This window comes from Mesitornis unicolor, unplaced genomic scaffold (genome assembly GCF_000695765.1).
Source record: "Mesitornis unicolor isolate BGI_N332 unplaced genomic scaffold, ASM69576v1 scaffold6173, whole genome shotgun sequence".
NCBI classification, from domain to species: Eukaryota; Metazoa; Chordata; class Aves; order Mesitornithiformes; family Mesitornithidae; genus Mesitornis; species Mesitornis unicolor.
This window is the reverse complement of record NW_010176629.1, coordinates 59075-81633: the sequence shown is the minus strand read 5'-3', so window position 1 is coordinate 81633 and position 22559 is coordinate 59075. Positions and strand designations below refer to the sequence as shown.

The following is a 22559-nucleotide window of genomic DNA, read 5'->3' as shown; positions in this document are numbered from 1 at the left end:
GTATCTAACAGTTTCACACGGAAGCTATTGCTGGCTCTATGGGAAAAAAACAAACAACCAAACAAACTCAAATCAGAATTTTATCTTCAGAAGGAGACTCACTGATCAAATCCACCAAGTTTTTTAGTATTAAATCATGGCCCACCCACTATACTACTAGCTTGAATGGTTTTTTTTTTCCATTTGGCCCCATACGGAGTTCAACAAAAACCCAGTGCTTCCAAAAACCAAGCCTGGATTGCACAAATGGGTGCGATCACTTTCTGGATTCATACCCTCTGTGGTTTTTTTTCTGCTGTTACACCAGTTCAAGCTGCTACCAGAGTTATTCCAGGATGAGGAGAAGGTCCTCAGCCCCACATCAGCAACCCCTTCAGGGCGCGTGCCTTTGTCTCGAACGGCTGTCAAACCAGCCAAGGCCAGGCCAGGTCAAGCCAGCAAGGAGCATAAGAAAACTGTGGGACATCAGGTGAGTTTGAAAATGCAGCTCTCTGAAAGAATCTTTCCTTGTACCTCCCTGTGTATTATAGGTCTCGAGGTGTGCTGGTGCCCCTTGGGATTCCTTGTGATTTTGAGACGGGTGCAGCTGATGATGACTTACAGTTTGGAGCGAATATACCCTGTTTACTAACACATTTTGGACCACAATTTCAGGGAGCTCAGTTCTCATTGTGGTGCCAAAAACCCAAAACTCATGCTTTTCAAAATAGATTTAACACGCCTGATGCTGAGAAGCCTGGAAAAATCTTGCACTGGGTCTTCCTGATCATGTGCCACGTTGTCTGACTCAAATCAGCAGTGGGAGTTCAGGCCCCAGAACACTTGGTTCCAGTTATCAATGGGCTGATCGTGAAACATCCACCTGTGTGTGCCACAATTAAAGTATGCAGATCAGTGTGGCTGGAGACCTTACTTCTTCTTTGTTGCTTTCCACTCAACAGATTTAACAGGCGTCGTTCTCAAGATGGTTTTGTCTCCAGTCAGTGCTTTATATGTGACAGATTGTCCCTTGGACTGCACATAGGAGCCACGGGGAACTTTTTTGACAGTTCAGTTCTCAGTTTTTAGCTCCTTCCAACCTGTAGCACTTTACTAGTGAGTGGTAGTGAGCATTCTTTTGCCTGAGGCTTCCAGGATAACTCTTTTTATGTTACTACAGGACTGCCTGGAATCCAAATTAGCTCTCGGAGAGCGTAAGTTCTTTGCATCAGGGTCCCCTGCCAATTCTTGAAGATGAACCAGCCGCATCTTTTGGGTGCTCAAGAGTTCCGAAAAAGTCACCAAAAATGTCTGGGCTTTTAAACTTTGTTTAAAATTTAATGAAAATTAAATGGCTATTTAGTAATATGTCATCAGATTTAGCCATGAAGAGATGGATTAGACAAAGATTAGGGTGGATGAGACCTTCAGGAGCTGAAAAGAACTCAGTCTATCCCACGTTTTTGTGATTTACCACATACTGATAGGGGAGCTTTACTGCTGTGGATCCTAACATTTAGAAGTCTCACTGTAACATAATTCACCCAAAGATAGGATCTGAAACTAAAATCTATTGCCATAACAAAAACAAGCTGGTGTTTATTACTGAAAACAGTATTATAAATAAGCAAATATCCTTGGGTCCGCTTCCTGAGGTTATCTCAAACATGACTGAGCTTATTGAGGCTGTGCCCTGATATTTTTCCCTTTGTTTTTTTTTTTCCCAAAAGTTCCGAAACTCTCTTCATCTGCTGATGGAAACCCTGAATGCCACAACTCCACACTACGTGCGCTGTATTAAGCCGAACGACTTCAAGTTTCCGTTCACGTAAGCTGCTTCACGTATGGTTCGTGTAGCCTGTGCACGGGAGGGAATTGCCCAAGGCCTCGGAGGATCGAGGTTCCGCTAAACCTTGCTTTTGCAGATTCCAGCATCTTATTCCTTACCTTTTTTTTCACATATGAACTTGCTTAGAGCTTTTCTCAAAAGTCTGCTTAAAACCCAGGTGCACCAAGACTCCCATGGCTGTTGGGCAGGCCAGAGGGGAGCAGGCCAGGACAAGCAGCCTTCAGCAGCTGATGGGCTGGGGCAGTTCCCTGGTCAGGCTGTCCTGTTATCAGAGTTAGAAGCACTAACTGGGAATGTTAACCACCCATCACATCGCACCCCTACGATGGCACTCCTGTCCTGGGTGTGTGCAGGGCCAGAGCGTCCCACGTAATGCAAAACCCACAGCCTTTTTTTATTCCTACGTAGATTCGATGAAAAGCGGGCAGTGCAGCAGCTGAGAGCTTGTGGTGTCCTGGAGACGATCCGAATCAGTGCAGCTGGCTTCCCCTCCAGGTGTGTATGCTGGTTCTTTACTGCTTTCGGCTGCAGTTCTTCTTTTTAAGAGAATTATTCATTGTTGGACTGACACTGTGTCTGTTTTGGGGACAGGTGGACGTACCAAGAGTTCTTCAGCCGTTACCGTGTTCTGATGAAGCAGAGAGATGTCCTCAGTGACCGAAAGCAGACGTGTAAAAATGTCCTGGAGAAGCTGATTCTGGTACTAGACATAGTACTGAGAGCATTTGGAATCTGAAGGAGTAAAGATAGGGTCCCTTACTCCCTCACAGCCACACTATTTTAGTAGTTCTACAAAGTACTAAGCCACCAATATGAGCACAGGTACCGTAGGATTTCCCAGTGTTTCACAGGAAAGGAAGACAGTGATCTGAAGTGTGAGTGGGTTGAGGGTGAGCCTTACCTTGCTTAACAGCAAGGTGCATTAACTGCACCTTAAGTGAGGTATAGTTAGCGGGAGGTTTTCTAACGTTGGAGGTGTTTTTGTCTGTGTATGTGTTTTTCATGCTCCTGCTCTGTGCTGAAGTCAAATCCTTTTCACTCCTTTCATCCTCATGACATTGTCTCCCTGCTTAGCACTGTGGCTGTCCCCATACCTCGACAGCCTCTTGCTTTGCCTCCTTCCTCCAGTTGCATCCCTGTGTTCCCAGGCTGCGCCATCCACATCACTGGCGTTGCACCTGAACTGCTGTGTTTCCTGGGGTTTCTTAAGGACCGGTGGACACGGAAGGCGGGCAGGCTCCAGAGGGACAGTTCCAGCCAATTCTCAGTAGAAGGTGGTTCACTGAGGCTTACTTAGAAGTCCCAGGCTGCGCCATCCACATCACTGGCGTTGCACCTGAACTGCTGTGTTTCCTGGGGTTTCTTAAGGACCGGTGGACACGGAAGGCGGGCAGGCTCCAGAGGGACAGTTCCAGCCAATTCTCAGTAGTTAACTGAGGCTTGCTTAGAAGTGCCAGTTAGGAAGAGAAAGAGACAAAGTCTACTGAAGATATAAAAGCAAGAAAGCTGACCTGGCTGCAGTGCAATGCCAACGTTAAGATGTTTATGGAAACAAGGAAATGCAGGCTGGGGCTCAGCTTTTTAAATTGTGTGTCACTGGGTGGACTTAACTAAAAAATCTTTTGATTTATATGCGTGTGTCTCTATTTGTAGCATTAATGTATAGTGTTAAATGTATCCTAAGCTGTAGCTCTTTGATTGCTGTTCCTTTTAACTTAACATCAAACAATCAACAACATTAATTTTTTTCCCGTGTACCTTTGTATATTCTCAATTTGTCCCTCCAAGGAGTACTACAGCCCACAGAGATAGAATATAAGTCTCTTTCTGGTTTAGTTCTGATATTTTAGAAGTGTTTGAGCAGCAGTGAGGTGCTTTGTTCTGGCTTAGTCGTGATGCAGTAAATGATGGGTACGTGTTTGAAGGCCCGGCTGTTTTGTTCATGCTGTGTAATACAGTTGAAGCTGGACCGTTCTGAGGAGTCATCTACAATTTAAGCAGGAAATTGTACAAGCTCGTTGCCTGTATTGCATTCATCCTCTGAGTCCCTTCGTTACCTCCTGTAGCCTTCCATCTCTCGTATATTCTTTGTGGTATTTTTGTCTAAGCAAAAATCTCATGTTACTCCTTTAGGCCATGCTGGTGGCCTTACTGTATTAATTTCTTAACAGAACCATACAGAGAAAATACTCTCTTCCACTACTTAAAATTAAGTCTAGGTTTACTTGAAATATTACACAGACTTTCACTTAGCCCTTCATGCCTTTTTTTAATCCGCTAACATTTAATGCTGCTGTAACCGATCTTCTTTTTACCTCTGAAAATAGGACAAGGATAAGTACCAGTTTGGTAAGACAAAAATATTTTTCCGGGCTGGTCAAGTAGCCTATCTGGAAAAAATAAGGGCAGATAAGTTGAGAGCTGCCTGTATCCGCATCCAAAAGACGATCCGGGGCTGGCTGATGCGGAAGAAGTACGTGCGTATGAGGAAGGCTGCCATCACCATTCAGAGATATGTCAGAGGGTACCAAGCACGATGGTAAGCAATGCTCGTGGGAAAACCCACACTAGCCTCAGTTCACATCCCTTTAAGTAGGACATTTAAATGTGATACATTTGTTCTCTCCTTCCTGTACTGCTTGAGAGGAAACGATTTTCCAGGGAAATGAAGGAAATTGAATACCATGAGTGTGTCTGTCCTGCCTGGTTTTGACCTTCCTGAGAGGACAGGAGCACCCTGGCTGTGTGATGCTTAGAACAGGATGTTGTCAGTGGGAGCAGAGTACGAGTAGTGCTAGGAGTTATGTTGCAGGTGAAGAAAAGCAGGACTCTTGGCTGAGTCCTCACTTGCCAGTTTTCATGTGCCCTCCCAGCCATTCCTCACCCAGGGTGCAGCTGCGAAGGGAGATCTATCAGCGTCATTCACTTGGCTTGACTTCTGAGGGATGGGCCAGAGAACAGGGTAGGAGTACAGGTGGTATTGTTCAAAGGCAAGGTGTTTATGAAGACTGTGAGAATCAGCTTTTGGAAGGAGGCTTATGTCAAGATGCTTTGTAATTCGTAATTCGAGGTTCAGGTTAGAGAGAAGGAGGAAGTTCTTTACTGAGAGGGTCGTCAGAAGCTGGAACAGGCTGCCCAGGGAGGTGGTGGAGTCACCATCCCTGGATGTGTTTAAAGAGCGGGTAGATGAGGTACTTAGGGATATGGTTTAGGGGGTAGACAGGAACGGTTGGACATGATGATCTCAGAGGGCTTTTCCAACCGAGCGATTCCGTGTGTGATTCTATGTATGAATTGTCTTGATGAGAGGGCCAAGAATGAGCAAACATTTTCTGCAGCTTGAGGTTAGGAGTGAAGACGGTGGGACAGCATTGTGGAAATCGGTTGAAAGCTGGAGAAAAGGTGATGAAAAATTAAGCTGAGTTTATCTTGTCAGTTCTGTAGCACGGTTCTCAGAGGAAGTGAAAACATTTCCCCCATAAAACCTTGCAACATTTCTGTTAATTTGTCATTCTGTTGTACTGCCATAGGGTAGAATAGCAAGTAAATTTGCTGTATCACTGACAGTGTTAAAAAGAAACTGAAGTAGAAAATGTAGCTCTGGAGAGAGGAAAGTAAGAAAATGTTAAAAACCCCAGTATTTAAGCACTGGAAAGTAATCACAAGTATTATTTGTAATCTTTTTCCTGCTTAGCTATGCCAAGTTCCTGCGGAGGACACGGGCTGCCATCACTATTCAGAAGTTCCAGCGCATGTATGTGGTCCGCAAAAGATACCAGTGCATGCGAGCTGCTACTGTTGCTCTTCAGGCTCTCCTAAGAGGTTACATGGCCAGGAACAGGTACCAAATGGTAAGAAATCATAACGGTTTACTTCTTCACTGCAGCTTTATTGCCACCTACCTTCAGAACAAATCTGCTCTGTGGTATCTCCTTGGGAATCTGAAATGTCTGTGTGCGTGCTGTTACACGTAATGCACAAAATACCACGGCATGGATTGAAGGACAGCACCTGGAAATTAGAAAGATCTGATACTGCTATCAATGAACTTTCCGTTTTAAAGATATTGGCGTTGTCGTCTAATGTGGATGTACCTGGACTTGCACTGCAGTCAGTGGAGAATCTAACAGGGGTTTACAACATTTCCCCTGAGAAAACATTTTAATTTGTTATCTAGAATGTCAGAGCTTACTCAGTTTACTTACTTAAAGTAAATACTGAAAACGGTCTTGTGTGAATGTGCCTCCATGAGTCCAGATCAGTACTGCTCACATCAGTATACGTATGTGATGCACTGCTATTCCTATTTCATCCCTAACTTCAGTGTTTCTGAAAGATCAGATCTGACAGATGTAGCAGAGTGAGACATGAGTCACAGCAATACGTGGACTAAAAGCCATCCTTAGGAAAATGGGAGGTGATTCTGTATGTCTCAAGTTAGTCGCGTGAGCGATACACACTGCGTCTGTCCTGTAGCACGGAGTTTCATTAACCTGTTATATTCCCTCTCAATAGGGATGGCAGATTTCTGCGGGGGTCCCCAAGGGGTGGTCAGAGTTGCCTGTCAGGGAGTATCCCCCTCGAGCAGTGAATTGTTCACCACAAAAACCCATGAAATTCTCTCACGTGCACCTGCAGCGTGCTGTGTATGTGTTGTCCTCCTGAAGTGGAGTTTTATTAAAACTGAGGTACAGGGATGGCCAGAGAGAGAGAGAGGCGCGGGCTCTGCGTGCCATAGGAAGGTAAACACGGTTGCTGGGAAGTTCATGATGATTGCAGAGGAGTGAAACCGAAAGGTTGCCCTGTGCCAGCACGCTTGGGCTGAGCCGTGACTCTGTAAGTAACACATGGCACACGCGTTGGTCGTTGGGGTTGTGAAAGGTACCTGTTGTTGTTGTTGTTGTTGTTAAAGAGAGGGCATGCGTTGCAGTCACATGATTAATGCAAGGAATTTACAATGGTTGAATCATCTGTTTCACACATCCTGGGCAAAGCTCCTGCCCGACACTCTGTGATGTGCTTCTCAGCTTGACAAGGAGTTCAGTTCCTCCACAGCTTTTGCATAAAAGGGAAATACCTGGTCATTTAAGTAACTTTTCTGATACTCTCGCCTTACGCTGGAGTGGCCTGTTTCCTCACTGGATTGCATGGGTGTGAGAATTCGCTGGCAGATGAGGACCATCCCTGCACGATGGAGGTATTTTATGGGAGTTATTGCTTTCAAACTTGAGGTGGAAATGTTGTTTAAAGCTCATTATATTCAGGCTGTTTTTGCAGGTAACCTGAAAGACTATTCCAGAAACAGTGTAAGAAGGGGGCAGGAACGCTGACTGTGTGACATGCAGTCAGAAGGACTTTGCCTTTTGACCTTGCTGTACTTTTGAGAGCACTGTTTCCTTGCCTCCATGTGCTGTTTAACTGAGGGCTGGTATTTCAAGTCTTATTTTTCGTTTATGCTAAGGGAGAAAGTTTGTGTATCTCATAATCTTGCCACTTTGCCGGCGGACCTTTTAAATCAATTGATGTAATGAAATGTAACGCTTCTGATGCATTTCAGTTCATTTGCTGAGAAGTATAAAAGAAAATGAAGTTGTTGTCACCCTACTAGTTTTGTCTTACGAGCACTGTGGTGGATCAGTGTAAGAACGTGAACTGCATCTGATCTTTAAGCTGTCAAATCCAGGAAGTAACGTAAAATCTTCAGTAGTTTTGTTCTTTACAATAAACCGTTGAATTTGCAGAAGGTTTGCTGAGTGGACTGTAAAGTCCTCAGAGTTCTGGGAGCATTGTGGGTCTGGGCAGGCTCTGAACATAGCTGTGCTCTGCTGGAGTTCAAGTGCCTCCAGACCTGGGGGGACCTCTGGTTGAACCAGTGGGTGAAGGATCCTAAACCAAGTAGGAGACTCTTCCTAGTGGAATTCCCTGGCTAAGGCGCTGCTGGAGGTTGCATTCTCAACTGTTTCTCCTTAAAATTTTGCTTTAATTATTATTATTATGGGGTTTTTTTACACCTCAAAGCTATGGTTGAAATTTCTGCCATGAAATTAAGTTGGAATTATAATATAAAATTTCTGATTAGAATAAATGGAGATATTTCCATGCTGGCAATTCTAAGATACGTCCAAAAGGCAAAAATAAACCCCCCAACAAACCCAACAACAAAAAAACCCAAACAAAACCAAACCAACTGACAACCACAACTTGTAGTGTGGTCAGCTGGGCCGTGGCTGCTCTTTGTAACAGCTGCTACAATTTACTCTGGGTTCTAGTGTGTACAAGCTGCATTGCAGATCAGGTGTGGTAGTTTTGAACTTTGAGGAATCCCGTGCTGCGTATCTCAATGATTCTAAGATTTTTCAAGATAAAAGATGCAGTTAAAAAGAAAAAAAAACAGGATTGTAGTTGTAATCTTGCCAACAGGTACCATATATTTTCGTAATTAGCTTGGATCTGACATCAACACGAAGGAATGCCTGGTTCTCCAGTGTGCCTCCAGTGCTTGCTTTGCACGTGTTTCATTCTGGTCCCTTTTCGGTTTATTCCATGTCGTCTTCCTTATTGCTGTCTTTTCCTGTCCTTTTTTGTTTCAATTAATTCCGTATTCGTTTCTCGTTACTCTACAGCAGAAGTTTCTCTTTTCAGGCTAACGTGTCTCTGTGTACATCATCTTTCCACCTCTCATTATGGAGTGTGTTTAACTGAGCAGGTGTAGTTTGCAACTCTAATACGCCTTGTGGTGTTTTTTCGTAACCGTAGATGCTTCGGGAGCACAAGTCTATCATTATTCAGAAGCATGTAAGAGGCTGGCTGGCTCGAGTGCACTACCGTAGGACCTTGAAGGCAATTGTTTACTTGCAATGCTGCTACCGTCGCATGATGGCCAAGAGGGAGCTAAAGAAGCTGAAGATAGAGGCCCGGTCTGTAGAACGCTACAAGAAGCTTCACATTGGCTTGGAGAACAAGATCATGCAGCTGCAGCGGAAAATTGATGAGCAGGTAAAAGCTCCCTGGCCTCGGGGAAAATGTTTAGCAGTCTTGGATTTATCTTTCTCAGTAGCACTGTAGGCATTCACTGCATTTTCATTGTAAGGTATCAGTTCTGTGTTCTGCTGAAGAGCTTTGATAGAAGAGAAAGGGAGGCCACAGTAGAGTGGGAACAGTACAGCATCCATTTGTGTCTCAGCAGCACTGAGAGAAAGCATCTGCTCCCTTGATGTCAGTGTTTCATGTGAAGCACATCAGTTACTCTGTTTAAGGGGAAGGTGAGGTGATCATGTTGGATATATGTGGGCTCCCTGTCTGATTTTAGCGTGGGATGTTAATGTGCAGGCTTAGAGACTGAGCTGTTCTGTCACCTCGTTACGCAATTCTGCAAAAACAGACTGAAACTTACTGGAAATGGGGAAGCTGCTCTTTTGCTCCCATATCTGGGTATATTCTGTAGGGAACTAGAAAGCTCCCTTAAAGGAGAACTTCGCCAACAGTTGCTATGTCTGTGTTGTGTTTTGCAAAGAACAAAGAGTACAAGTCTCTGCTGGAGAAGCTGAGCAACCTGGAGAACACGTACAGTACAGAGACAGAGAAGCTGCGGAGCGATGTGGAAAGGCTTCGGATGAGTGAGGAGGAGGCCAAGAATGCGACCAACCGTGTCCTCAGCCTTCAGGAGGAGATTGCCAAGCTCCGGAAGGAGCTGCAGCAAACTCAGTCTGAGAAGAAGACCATTGAGGAAAGGGCAGATAAATACAAACATGAAACTGAGCAGGCAAGTATGCAGCCTCATATGCCCGAGAAGATTTACCAGGGCCTGGTGTTCTACTCAGGTTTTGCCCAGGCTTAATTGCTTCAGTTGCGTGGCTGATATTTTTAAAGCAATGTTATACCTGTGCAATCCTAAATAGCCTTGATACCTAAATAACTACAGTAGGAGAATATACTAAATCTATATATCGTATGTAAATGTATGCATTTACATATCTGTTCAGATTTTGTTACTGGAAGTATTTACAAATCCAAATACTTAAACTTCCTCAATTAGTCAGAGGTAGCGCCTTCATAAAAAGAAATCATTTTACCTACCTAGAGAGTGTAGTCATGCAGGTATCAGAAATCTGTCCCATACACAGTATGCAAAGGTACCTGCTTATATCCTATCTAATTTAAACAATTAGCCTACTAGACACACGTATGTGTGCACAGTCTAGTTCAACAGGTTTTGACTAACCCCTTACCTTCGCTTTAACCACGAACATATCAAACAGGTCGTTTCCTGTCGAGGTTGCTTACTGATAATGGTGCCAGTCGGAAGAGCCATTCCATCCTTATGTGATGCTGCAGCGATACAATTCAAGATCAGATAAACATAAGGAGAAATATTCATTGATTAAGCAAAGTGAATGCATAGTAACCATAACTGGAGACAAATGAGTAACTGGCAAACCTAGGCATGGTTAAAGTGGCACAACTTGTGGGCAAAGGCAAGATGTTAGATTATGGTGTTGCCCAATGCAATGGAATATACAACAGAACTACCAAAGTTGTTCCTGTTTTAGGAATATTTCTATTTTAAGGAATAAATTACATCTTTGGGACTTACCGAAAAATATGGCACAGTGGAGTGGTTCAAGGCAGTTTTGGCATCTGAAGTGATGGGCAGAACGTGCAGGCAAATCTGCAGTGGGACGTGTTTAAGAAATGTAATTTGTGAAATGAAGGTGTCGGAACTTAGCTCACTGATTTCATTCTCCAAAGAAAAGTTGAAGTATTTGAACTCTTACAACAAGGGTGTCGTTGCTGTTAGAGCTACTGATGAAAGATGGACTGCATTCTGAGTCAAATGTTTTATTATCTCTGTAGCTGGTATCGGAGCTGAAAGAGCAGAACTCACTACTGAAAACAGAAAAGGAGGAGCTGAACCGTCGCATCCATGACCAGGCGAGGGAAATAACAGGTTGGCTCTGTTCTCTTCGCTCAGGTTTTCTACTTGATGTTACCTTGTAAAGCAACACTCTGTTGCTTAGATTGGGCTGATTTGCCTTAGTTTGCATTCATTTTTAGATTAATGGTTTCATTTTTTTGTTTGTTTTAAGAACTCACATGCATCAGGATTGTTTACTAGTTGAGTTTCCATGAAGGTCCTGAGGGTTTGGGGTGACCTTTTTGGTGAGGGTGACTGTTACAAAGCATTTTCCTTGTTAAAAGAAGGCTCTGATATTGAATGCAGTTAATCTCCTGCAGCTCTTACAGCTGCTGTGACTATGCAGCCAGCAGCCAGAAGAGCATAACTCTAGATGTGAAGACTGTGATGGAGACAGCTTGCCATGAGGAGGATGTGATGTGAAGCATCTCACACGTTGCTTTTTATGTAGCGCAGCGCTGGGCTAGTGCCCCTTCTTCCTCCTGGATTTACTAATGCAAAGTGTTAGCAGAACAACTAACCTGACCAAGTGAACCTGTTGTGGTTGCCACAATAATGCTTTGGTCCTTCGTATATTTGGCTTATTGTTTGCCTACAGAAGCACAAATACCACGCACCAGCTTCAAACACCAGGCTGCTTCACCATCTGTGTTCCTGGTGCGGACGCGTGCCTGTACCTCCGGGATGGATGCACTGCGTGGTAGGTAGACCTGGAGTTCTCACTTTGGATTCCTGTTCCCCATGGCAGAGACGATGGAGAAGAAGCTGGTGGAGGAAACGAAACAGCTCGAGCTGGATCTGAATGACGAACGGTTACGGTACCAGAACCTGCTGAATGAGTTCAGCCGTTTAGAGGAGCGGTACGATGATCTCAAGGATGAAATGAACTTAATGGTGGTAAGTGGCTGAACACCTGAGAAGTCCAAAGCTGTTCACAACTGTGTTTGGACAGAATCTAGCGGTATAAGTTAGTAACTGATTCTGCTGTCAGCTGTGTGGTGGTCACCAAGATAATTTGTCCTTTTAACTATTGATTAATTAGATTAGCTCGGCCAAAACAAATACATTTAAAAATTTGTGGTTGATTGGGTTTTTCTAATTTATTTTTATTTTCACATTTGTGAAGGTGGCTAAATTTCTGCTGTGACTTTGCTAGTGCTGTTGCACGTGCCACCCACCTGTATTTTACCCTGAAGTTATTCACCTGTGCTAGGGTTGTTTGCACCGCATTCATACAGTGTTAAATTTTAAGTTCTTGTAGAAATATTTTATGTGGCAGGAAGAAAAAATATCCCCGGTACAGTATCTGGGGAGTTAAGAGAATTGCTGCCTGTGCTTCCTGTAAACCGAGCTTTTCTTTGCCACAAAATGCTGCATTGTGGCTTGATTCTGCTTTGTGCAGCAGTGCTTTATGATGTAGGATCTGACCTGTCTCCATAGATTTGACTGTAAACTACATCTCCTAGGCTTTAGGTGGCATGAGAGACCAGAATCAAAAATCTTTTCTTATAAATTTTGATAGCTGTGAAATAACACCAAACAAGATAAATTATAGGCTGTGAAGAGACAGTCACAGGTAAAACCATGCAGTGGTATTGATTCGTTTCATTTGCACTCCAGACCATCCCCAAGCCTGGCCACAAAAGAACGGATTCAACTCACAGTAGCAATGAATCTGAATATACTTTCAGTTCTGAGATCACAGAAGCAGAAGACTTACCAGTGAGGATGGAGGTAATGTTGCAAAACCCCCACGACTTTTCGTTGAGCAATGGTTGAACTCATTCCTATTTCTTTTTTCATGTGTGAACACCCTATCCTTATATTGAGCTATCTAATGCTTTAATCCAGCCTTTCCCATTTCCTTTTTGAAAACAGGATTGAAAGTGGCAGGGTGGTTAGTCTCATTCTTCTTCATAGCTACACGGAATGAGTTCCTGTCAGGAGTGAGAACCTCATGTTGACTCATTTCTCCCCCATTTCATAGAGATTAATAAAGCTCTAAGAATGTACTGTCCCTTTGCATATGCAGTGATACAATTCCCAGGATATTTAAAAGTTTTCAGAAAGATGTCCCTTATGATTCAGCTAATGAATAATCTGTGGTGCAGCTCCAAGCCATTGATCTTGTTTTCCAAGATAACTCCTCCTTTTCACCCCTCCCAAAGAAGTGGGGCTGGTAACACAGCCATCAGGTTGGTGGTCTGACTGTGCTTGGCAGTTTGCAGATGCAAAGCTTTTTCTGTGCGTTCTAGAGATCTTCCTAACCCTGAGCCATCACACAGCTCACTCCGTTTGCCCTCTGTCTGGGTTAGTTATCTCCACAGTTGCTTTTTACAGGCTGCCATTACTGGTTTTGAAAGCCTCCACAGAAAATGATTTCCTCCTATGGATGCAAATACCCTGACACATTGATGTTGACACATATTCCATGCCCACTCTTTCATCATTTGCCTTCTCACTTACATTTTTCACCTTGCACAACTGTTTCAGAAAGATGCTCCTACCTTCATGGGTAATGAGGAAAAGGGCAGTGCTACTGCACACAGTGGGATTTCACATATGAGCCAAATGCCACCTTTTCCTTTGGCTAACAGCCTTCCTGAATTGCTGGTCTAGAGCCAGTTTTGGGTTTTAGAATATCAATGAAAACAAGGTAGTTCACACAAGAGTGTGAATAAATACAGCACTGAGAAGATTAAATCTCTATTTGTTGAATCCCTTAAGATTTCAAGCTCCAGTTTGACTCTAGACTAACAATACAGATTAATGATACAAAACCACATTAAAGAATAGGGTCCATCTCGGTGTGAACCAGTAAAACTAGAAAACTCAGAGTCTGTTTTCTTTTTCCTGAGCCTTTTGGTGGTGTTTATGACTCTTCCTCTCAACAGTAAAAGGAGATGAAGTGGAAATGGCTGTGCTTGCTTGTCTGCTATAGTCATTAATATTAATTTTCTAGTTCTTTTTCTAGGCTTCAGTATTTTATGGTGCACTTCACAGTAAATGCTTTGATCTTCATGCTGCATAAAGTACAGAATGGCTGGTGGACAATTTCTTGTGCACCTTCAGATTACAAACACTGGTCCTTGCCCAGAAAATAGTTAAAAACTTAGTAGATCAGGCTCAGAACAGGCTGTATAATTAGCATAATAAAAGGAAAAAGGCATAAAATGTTTCTTCTGGTACCTGTTTTTGATGTCCTGTTCCACTAAATTAACCCGTGCACCTACAGCCAGCAGAGAGATTTCTCTGCAGCTGAAAAACTTACTGTAGTAATAACCTAAAACAAACAAAAAAGCCTCTATTTACAGTTGTTTCCAGGTGAGTCTAACCACAGACTTCTTTTTTTCCCCTCCATTCCCCCTCCAAACAAATAAGAATGAAAGGTATGCTTAATTATAGACCTCCTGTCTGCTAGGTAGTCTCTAGTGCTTTCGTTTGCTAGGCTCTAGGCTTACAGACATTTTATACTTGTAGACTCTTTAAAATAGCGCTTGTCAGTTGATGAAGTATTTTAGATGCCAGTAGTCAGCTATCAGAATCAAGTAACGTTTCTGTGTTCCTCTCTTTCCCCAGTCTGTTCCCCGTCTTTACTCACTGTAGTGCTTCCATGCGATGCAGGAGGGGAATGCTTCTTGACTTCCCTCTGTTCTCTCTAAAGCAGGAACCTAGTGAGAAAAAGGCACCATTGGATATGTCTCTGTTCCTCAAGCTGCAGAAACGGGTTACAGAACTGGAGCAAGAAAAGCAATCCCTGCAGGACGAGCTGGACAGAAAAGAAGAACAGGCTCTGCGTGCTAAAGCTAAGGTGGACTCCTTCTAGCTGATGAAATGCTGACAGCAGAGTATCCCTTCTTGTGAAACAGTAGCTGTGTGAATGCTGACTGCCTTTTACTAAATCCTTATCTTCCTCTAGTACTTGCTTTATTTAATGACAAGTTTTATGCGTGGTGCTTAGACTGGTTATTCAGTTTTCCAAGGTCCTTGAGATCCTCTGATGGAAGTTACCAGGAGCAAAAAGTGCTCATAAAAAGGCTGTTTTTATGGAATAGCAATGTAGAGATCTACTTAAATGATGGAGAGAATGAGTAATTGTTATTTTAGGCAGAATAAGAAGTGTTTCAAGCAGGATGCAGAGCCAAAGCACTGGGATTAGACATGTTTAGCAGATTTTATTTTAAATTCTCCTCTGGTTTGGCCTCCTTAAGTACTTACAAAAATATGAAACCAGTTTTGGCAACTGTTTTTTTATTACTCTTCCATCAGTGATTTTCTTGAGCATCCTGGGATTAATCTTTCTCTATGTCATTACCAGTGACAATAGTGTGATTGGAACATTATTTTATTTATATTAACCAATTATGTGTCATAAACTCGTACGTAAATGGAAGGAGACAACGGCAATATGCAAACTGAAGCACTCAGCGGTACCAGAATGAGTGTTTTCCAGTTCTATAGGAAAATAATTTCAGCTCCCTTTCCTTTTCCTGCGTCAATTAAATTAAAGGATAGAAAGGATTAGATTTTTATTTTTCACACTCGTCTGTGTTCTTTCCTAGGAGGAGGAAAGGCCTCCAATAAGAGGTGCAGAGTTGGAGTATGAGTCGCTCAAGGTAATTCTAAAAAGGAGGTTTCAGTTATATTGCAGTGAGAATATTTCCACCAATTGTATGAGCTGACATAGAAAATGACGTCAGCCCTCCTGCTTCAGAATATTAGGAACTAGAGTAAAAATTCCCCAGCAATCACTTTATTGTAGGATTGCCCTTTTTGAGGGGTAGAATGTGTGGCTGAGGCTGCAGAACTAAAAGATCCCCTAAAACAGGGAGTTCTCTCTTGAAACACTTAGTGCAGCGTGCAAGTTACTTTGAGGAAAAATACAGTGATGAGTGTGACCCTCTTTTCAGTATTTAAATTAATGCATTCCTTAGACCAGTAGAACTAGAAGTATTTCCTAATACCACCGAATCTTGCCCACCCGCTGACTGCTATTTGTCGTGAACTTTATGTTTGTTGTTAAGGGGAGAGTAAGAGGACAAAAGGCTTGGAAATTTTTCTCCCATCAGATCTGTGTGATGCGTGTATATGTGTTCAGATTTTGAACTTCAGACAAAAGGGTAGCTCGGTTTTAGTGAACTCCTCTCATGCTCTGTTCACCATAGCCAGGAGACCAGGGAAACAGGAGAGACTGGTGGATTTGTCGCAGCTACTCATAGTTTTTACTATTTCTGTCCCTGGTTTTGTAGAAACGTGTGGTTTATAGGCACATTGGCCTGCTGCTGAGTGATGGAATTGTCCCTGTTTCTTGCAGCGTCAAGAACTTGAATCTGAAAATAAAAAACTGAAGAATGAGTTGAATGAGCTGCAGAAAGCCCTCTCGGAAACGCGATCTCCAGAGGTAACCGCTCCTGGTGCCCCCGCGTACAGAGTCCTCCTGGATCAGCTGACGTCAGTCAGTGAAGAGCTTGAGGTGCGCAAGGAAGAGGTCCTCATCCTGAGGTCTCAGCTCGTTAGCCAGAAAGAAGCTATTCAACCCAAGGTAAACGGCAGTCAGCAGATGCACTGTGTAGTAAAGTTACATTGCATCACCGACGTGCTTTATTTAATTTAACAGTGTGCTTGGCAAGGCATTGATAAATGGTTTAGGTTTGAAAGCTTTTCGAAGTCTCATTGGTTAATCCATGATTAGTGCGCACATTGCAGCAGCCTGAGTTGGTGATTCTATTAAACCAGCTCTGGGTTTGTCTACCAGCATTCACGTAAAGATATCATATTGAGCACACCAGATACCAATGGTCTGGCTAAAATCTCTCCAGACTCAAAATTCTCATTGGGAGCAGTGTAATTTCTCCAGTGATTATAGTGTTTGACTGGAAAATTTACAGTAGTTCTCGGGAATTCTTTTTTATTAATGGTTCAGTAGTAGGTACAATTTGTTCTAAATCTATGAGGGATCACAGATGATTGGGAATCAGTAATATTTCATAAGGGTGATCTATGAAGATACAGAAATTCCATGTTACTGCTTGACAGATGCTGTGTAGTTCTGCTGAAACGAGTAAATGACAACCACTAAAATGCACATCTTCTAAAAAGCTTTAATTCTGATGAAATCCTCAGGGCAGTAATAGCTCTGAAAAGAAGTCATTCAGCCTGAAAAGGTAGCACGTAAACCTAGGAACCGTCATTGCCGCTGAACTGAGCTGTCTGGTGTTTCATAACCACAGCAAGGAATGGACAGATGTGTCCTCTTCCCTTTGCTGCTGCAAAGCTAGAGTTGCCCTAAATAAACTGGAAGTCTGTGATGTATATAGGTGTACATACCTTGGTTTAAATGATCAGTTATCATGAAAACAAAACTAATTTTTCTGTAACATTTAGAACATTGTAAAGAAACACTTGAATAGTGAATCCTTGGATAACTCATTCTCAGCAATGGTGGGATACACGTGGTGTGTTTACAGCAGTTATGGGTATGAGGGAAATGTGAAGGTGACCTGTGGGATGGCTTACAGCCAGTTTGCAGATAGCTTCTGCTTGTTCGCTTGGAAAGCTGCAGCACAGATGATTTTTTTGTAATGATTTGTTTTTCTTCTTTCTTGCGTACCAATTTTGATTGCCAGGAGGATAAGGTACACATTTTCTTCTACAGTTATAAACCAGAACTCTTTAAATAGTAAAAAACCCCTCGATGATTCTTGAGCTGTCATTTCCCTGCCTCTCATAAGTAACTTCACGTGTATTTAAAGTTGTCCTTGCGCTTTACTTTTTATTGAAAAACCTTTCTCATGTGTCACCCACATCTCCATCTTCCTGCTCCACCCAAAGGAACAAGTTACCTCAAAACAAGCAGATTTAACAGCCTTGAACTGTTGGTTTATGGTAACCTAAACACCTAATGCAAGGAAAGGTTCAGGAATTGGTCTGGTCAGGTCTATCAATGCATCTTGCTGGGTGTGTTTGGAGAGTAAGAGCAGCACTGGGATTTAGGAATCGTATCTCTGTTCACTTGAAAAATCCACAAATTTCACTTAAAAGAAGGGTCGTGGTATGAAGAACTACATCACTTTATAGTGTTTGTTACCCTTGGCATGCAGCAAACATTGAGGACTCACACTGTGATCGGTAGATATTAGATAGAAATTTGATTAGAAAATGTAGTTGAACACACAGTATTTAGGAGTAGGAGAAGCTGAGCTGGCTCTAAATGAAGGCTGTTAATTCAGATATTACAACTGCATCAGCTAGAGCAGTCTTGAAGATATAAGAGTAAGCAATTCTTCCCATCAGCACAAAAATAACTATGTCCAGGCTGCTAAAACTTCATAGATTGGCAGGTGAGATACAGAAGTTTTACTGTGTTGTAAAATACCAGTAGAAAAATCACAAAGATCTCATAAGGATGTTGGGAATAATTCTTGGAGGAGTTTATCTATTTTGTTGGTTTTCACGTTAGGTAATAAAGAACCATAGTAGGCATAGAGACCTAGGCTGCAAAATGTATGTCCCCAAAGTTGTTATTGTAAATGCTTCACGAAATTTTACTCGGGAAAATAGCATTTGATTGTTTAGAAAGCCAAAAAGAGCAGTCAGGAGTTCCACCTCTGGTGTTCATTCGAGTCCTGTGGTTCCACTGTGGTTATTCCACAGCAGTGACTCAGACCAGACTGGCCGAGGTGACCGTAAACATCTGTGAAGTATTTCAAGTTTTACTGAAGAAGAAACAAAAGTGCCATAGCGTGTGTTCAAAACAGACACCAAATGGTGTCGTGATGATACCTAACCTAAAACATCCCAAGCCCTTGTAAACTGTTTCCTGCTTTGCCAAAATCAATGAAGTGAGGAACAGACCTTATTTATGAGATCTGAAAGACTACATGTAATGAAGTGTTTAAGAAATATTAATAGAATTAAGCTTGCCAAATTATTCTTCAGTTTCAATATTAGCGGCTGTTTCTGGTGATTTGAAGCAAGATGTCAGTTCATCGTTTCATTAAATTTATTGTGTTCCTTTTACATGGTGAACGAATGAAAAGAGGTTAATGCATGTACCTGCTCATTAGACAGACTGATATTTGACCGTGCTGCATGCATTCATTTTAAAAGGTACACCAAATGGGCATAGAAATTATGGACCTGTGTCCTGCTTAGGTACCCACGCTAATTTTAATGTGGCTACTCGAGGATTATTGTTCCGTGTGGGTAACGTGACAAAACCATGGATTGTAGGAACAACTTACGATGTTAAATTTACCCTGGCAATCATCCTTCTTTTTCCAGAATACCATGACAGATGCTACAATCCTCTTGGAGGATGTACAGAAGATGAAAGACAAAGGAGAAATAGCGCAGGCGTATATTGGACTGAAGGAAACAAACAGGTACAAGTTCTCTTTCTTCAATGCATGGTCAGTTGGGGTCTGCTGTGACACACTGCATGTATCAGTAAGTTGCATCCATGTACGTCTGGATACTTAGAGAACGCTTCTAGTTGGGGTTATAATTTGATCTGATGAGTAAATTTGCTGTATACAATATTTGAAAGGATTAGGAAACAATGGAGAAATGCAAAATTAAGTCCCTTGGATTTACATCCTCTTAGCCTCTAACTGCTACCTTGCTCAAACTGGGTGCCATTCCCCAGGCTGGTTTTTTACCTTTTGCCCAGTAGCTGTCGTAATAAATTTATTGCAACAGCATGAAATGCTGTAATGAGTTGGGCTAACGCTGGGAACTGAGTTTTGTCATTAAGAAGAAATACATATAAACCAGAAAAGTAATTTTCTAAGTGTTTTAGAGCACTTTTTAAAATTCTCTTCTGTAGTAACTGTAATTTAGTGTGTAATGTCCTTACCGTGCCATCTCATCACCATCACATATCTCTCTTGTATTTTTTTTAAACACTTTTCTTGAAAGGCAATCTCCCCAGGACTATCATATGCTGAATGAGGACGGAGAGCTTTGGCTGGTTTATGAAGGGTTAAAACAAGCCAACAGGTTACCAGACTTCTCAGACTGTTTTTTGGGGTTTTTTTCCTTCATTTGCATCTTCTTTTCTAGCTAACTGTGCCCCTTGCTACGGGTTTGCTTTAGCTAAATTTCTACTGCTTTAACAGTCAGGAGAAAATTCATCATGAGTTATAAAAATTAAAAAGAGTTTCCCCTCTTACTTAGTCCCCAAACCTTTCTACTTGTCAAGTTTTATCATTTAAAAAGTTCAGACGGTGCAACAACTAATACATAATTCATAAGAACACTTGCACGGCAATAGACTGTAAAATACCAGAAGCTCCACAACTGGAAAAGATTTGTGGCCAGGTATCATTTGTCTGCCTTTATGTCAGGTATCAAAATTAATGTCCCCTACAGTTTTTCAGCCTGAAGAAGCAGTCATTTTAGTAACGATAAAACCATTGTTTGAGTAGCTTCAGCGTACTCTGAACTTTCAAATAAGGTCTTACTCTCCTTGTTGTGACTCAAGCTCAGTAAATTGAATGTTCTCCTGTGTCTCTCCATGCAAGATTGAAAATGTAAGACACAAAATGACCTACAAAGAGACATAATCTTTAGTTCATCGTGGTACTGTTCGTGCAATCACTGCAATCTCTGCAGGCTGCGTGCTGGTCATGTACTGGGTGAGATCCACCCCGTTAGGAAATGCAGTTCCAGCTGTGTGCACATCTGGGCCCCGTATCCATACGTGTGACCCAGACTTCCATATTGGATCCAAGTCCTGCACTGGCAACTAATTCAGTAGATCAGATCTTCTTCAATACATGCATCTGGTAACAGTAACTACAGAAGGAGGCATTTTGCAATGAATGCTACTAACTAAAGTCTTTCCTTTTCCTGTGCTAACGAATTCTACACCTAACATTGTTCTGTAAGCCTGCAAAGACCTAACTCGGAGCAAATGTTCTGCAGAGCAGGGGGTGAGAGTGTTTGCTCTGCCTGTTTTTTCTTGTCCTAGCGTTGCAGAGGCAAGAAACTTCACATTAAACGGCAGAGCAATGCAGGTAAATTACTGTTTTCCCTTGTGTGCTTGATCAGTCTGGTTACTAATAAATGTGCCTGCCTTATGCATATTTAAACCCTGAAAGATTGTCTAATTGAACACTGGTAGTCACTAGTAATGACATTTCCTGTGTGTGTGTACGTAAGAAGTGATGAGTCAGAGCACTTGGACAGTGCCTTGCGAGCAGTGGATCCCCACAGCACTGCTAGGAAGGAGACTGGTACGTGTTACCCCATTTCCCATGAGAAGAATTTGAGACGTGATGTGCCCAAGGGGAAGGAGTCAGTCAGTGGTGAGGATAAAATAGAGCTCCCAGAGCCCAGTCTTGAGTTTGGTTCAGTTGTTGACCTTTCATGCACTGATGACAACCCTCTGCAAAATGTTGGTTTTCGTGTAAAAATAATGGTTACTTAGGCTCATTTGCAATTTAATGGTTTCTGACTGAATAGAGTTAACTTTAGAACAATTTTCCTTTGTTAATGTTGCAGGGTCCTAGCTTAAGTGAACGCAGTGTCGTCTTCATCTTTCACAGTTTCTTTGATTTGATTAGAGGTAAAACCTCTTTAAAGTCCCTTTAAAGACTGAACATTACATTTATTGCCACAAGTTGCCAGTGGCACCATGTACCGTATGTGTTCAATCAGAAGGGAAATGCAAAGCAGTGTCACAATTAGTTTCTCTCCACTTTTTGATCACACAAGCTTAATTTAATTAGAAGGCATACTGAAGGGTTTAAAGAGTACTCTGCCTTTTTCATTTTCCTTTGCAAGCCATGGCTAATTGTTCCTGAGCAGCAGCTAAAGCTTTACACTCCCTCTGAGAATCGGGGCTGTAACTTTCTTTGTGTGTTCACCCGACTGTTGCTCGCCTTATTTAGGCTGCTGGAGTCTCAGCTTCAGTCACAGAAGAAGAGCCACGAGAACGAACTGGAGTCGCTGCGAGGCGAGATCCAAAGTCTGAAGGAAGAAAACAACCGGCAGCAGCAGCTCCTGGCGCAGAATCTGCAGCTGCCTCCAGAGGCCCGCATTGAAGCCAGCCTCCAGCATGAGATCACCCGGCTGACCAACGAGAACTTGGTAAGGGAAACCAGGCTGCAGGAGCGGGCTGGGCCACTTACCGCCCTGTGCCTGCAAGTGCTGAGCAGTTTTCAGATGGCAAAACCCTGCAAAAAGTTGGGTGGGGGCAGTGGGTTTTGTGTAGGTAAGCTAATGGAAGAGAGAGGCTTACGATTGCTGATGAAGCAATGGTGTTTCGGGGAGTTTGTCTGAAGTTTGTGGCATGGAGAAAGATCATGGATCCCAGCTTTCAACTGATTACTTTAATCATCACTAAATAGAATGTTGGTATCCAGGGAACTCATAAAAAAAAATCATGGTGGTGGTGTTTCCTCTGAAATATATTAGTTCGCTTATTATCTGATGTAGTTCTTCAGTTATTTAACGTCACTTTACTGCCCATTTCCCTTCTCCCTGCCTGAAGCTACACAGATAATCCACTGTGTTACGAGCTCCAGCTATTCTGTACCTTAGGAAGAAAGAAATAGTTCCAGAAAAAGAACCTTGGTTAGAAGTCACTTAGCTCACTGGTGTTCCTTATTTACTGCTCAACATTTTCCTACGAAGGAAAGATCAGGTGAAACTCCTTACCTTTACCCACAAAGGAGTATGTTCATCATGTGCAGCCTCATTCGTTTCTGAGGATATTTTCCAAAGGCTCATGTTGGAATATTGTTGGCTTTTTGGTGTTTATTGATAAGGGGAACCGTGCAACCTCAGGAAAAAAAATCATAGCTCTGAGTC

At 42.5% G+C, this 22559-nt stretch overlaps 1 protein-coding gene across 1 annotated transcript in view; it reads left to right on the top strand.

The window, feature by feature from the left end:
- Positions 1-307: 307 nt before the first annotated feature.
- The window catches only part of MYO5A (myosin VA (heavy chain 12, myoxin)), a gene marked incomplete at its 5' end in the record, with an annotated part of 36688 nt that continues 14436 nt past the window's right edge, over positions 308-22559 (top strand). Inside the window, 17 exons of the mRNA XM_010181785.1 lie at positions 308-469; positions 1710-1807; positions 2237-2323; positions 2420-2528; positions 4156-4367; positions 5523-5679; positions 8585-8824; positions 9342-9590; positions 10682-10775; positions 11491-11639; positions 12363-12476; positions 14410-14553; positions 15305-15358; positions 16057-16284; positions 17369-17377; positions 19026-19126; positions 21638-21836. Of these exons, the coding sequence (XP_010180087.1) occupies positions 308-469; positions 1710-1807; positions 2237-2323; positions 2420-2528; positions 4156-4367; positions 5523-5679; positions 8585-8824; positions 9342-9590; positions 10682-10775; positions 11491-11639; positions 12363-12476; positions 14410-14553; positions 15305-15358; positions 16057-16284; positions 17369-17377; positions 19026-19126; positions 21638-21836 (2406 nt within the window). The remainder of the gene's footprint in view (positions 470-1709; positions 1808-2236; positions 2324-2419; positions 2529-4155; positions 4368-5522; positions 5680-8584; positions 8825-9341; positions 9591-10681; positions 10776-11490; positions 11640-12362; positions 12477-14409; positions 14554-15304; positions 15359-16056; positions 16285-17368; positions 17378-19025; positions 19127-21637; positions 21837-22559) is intronic.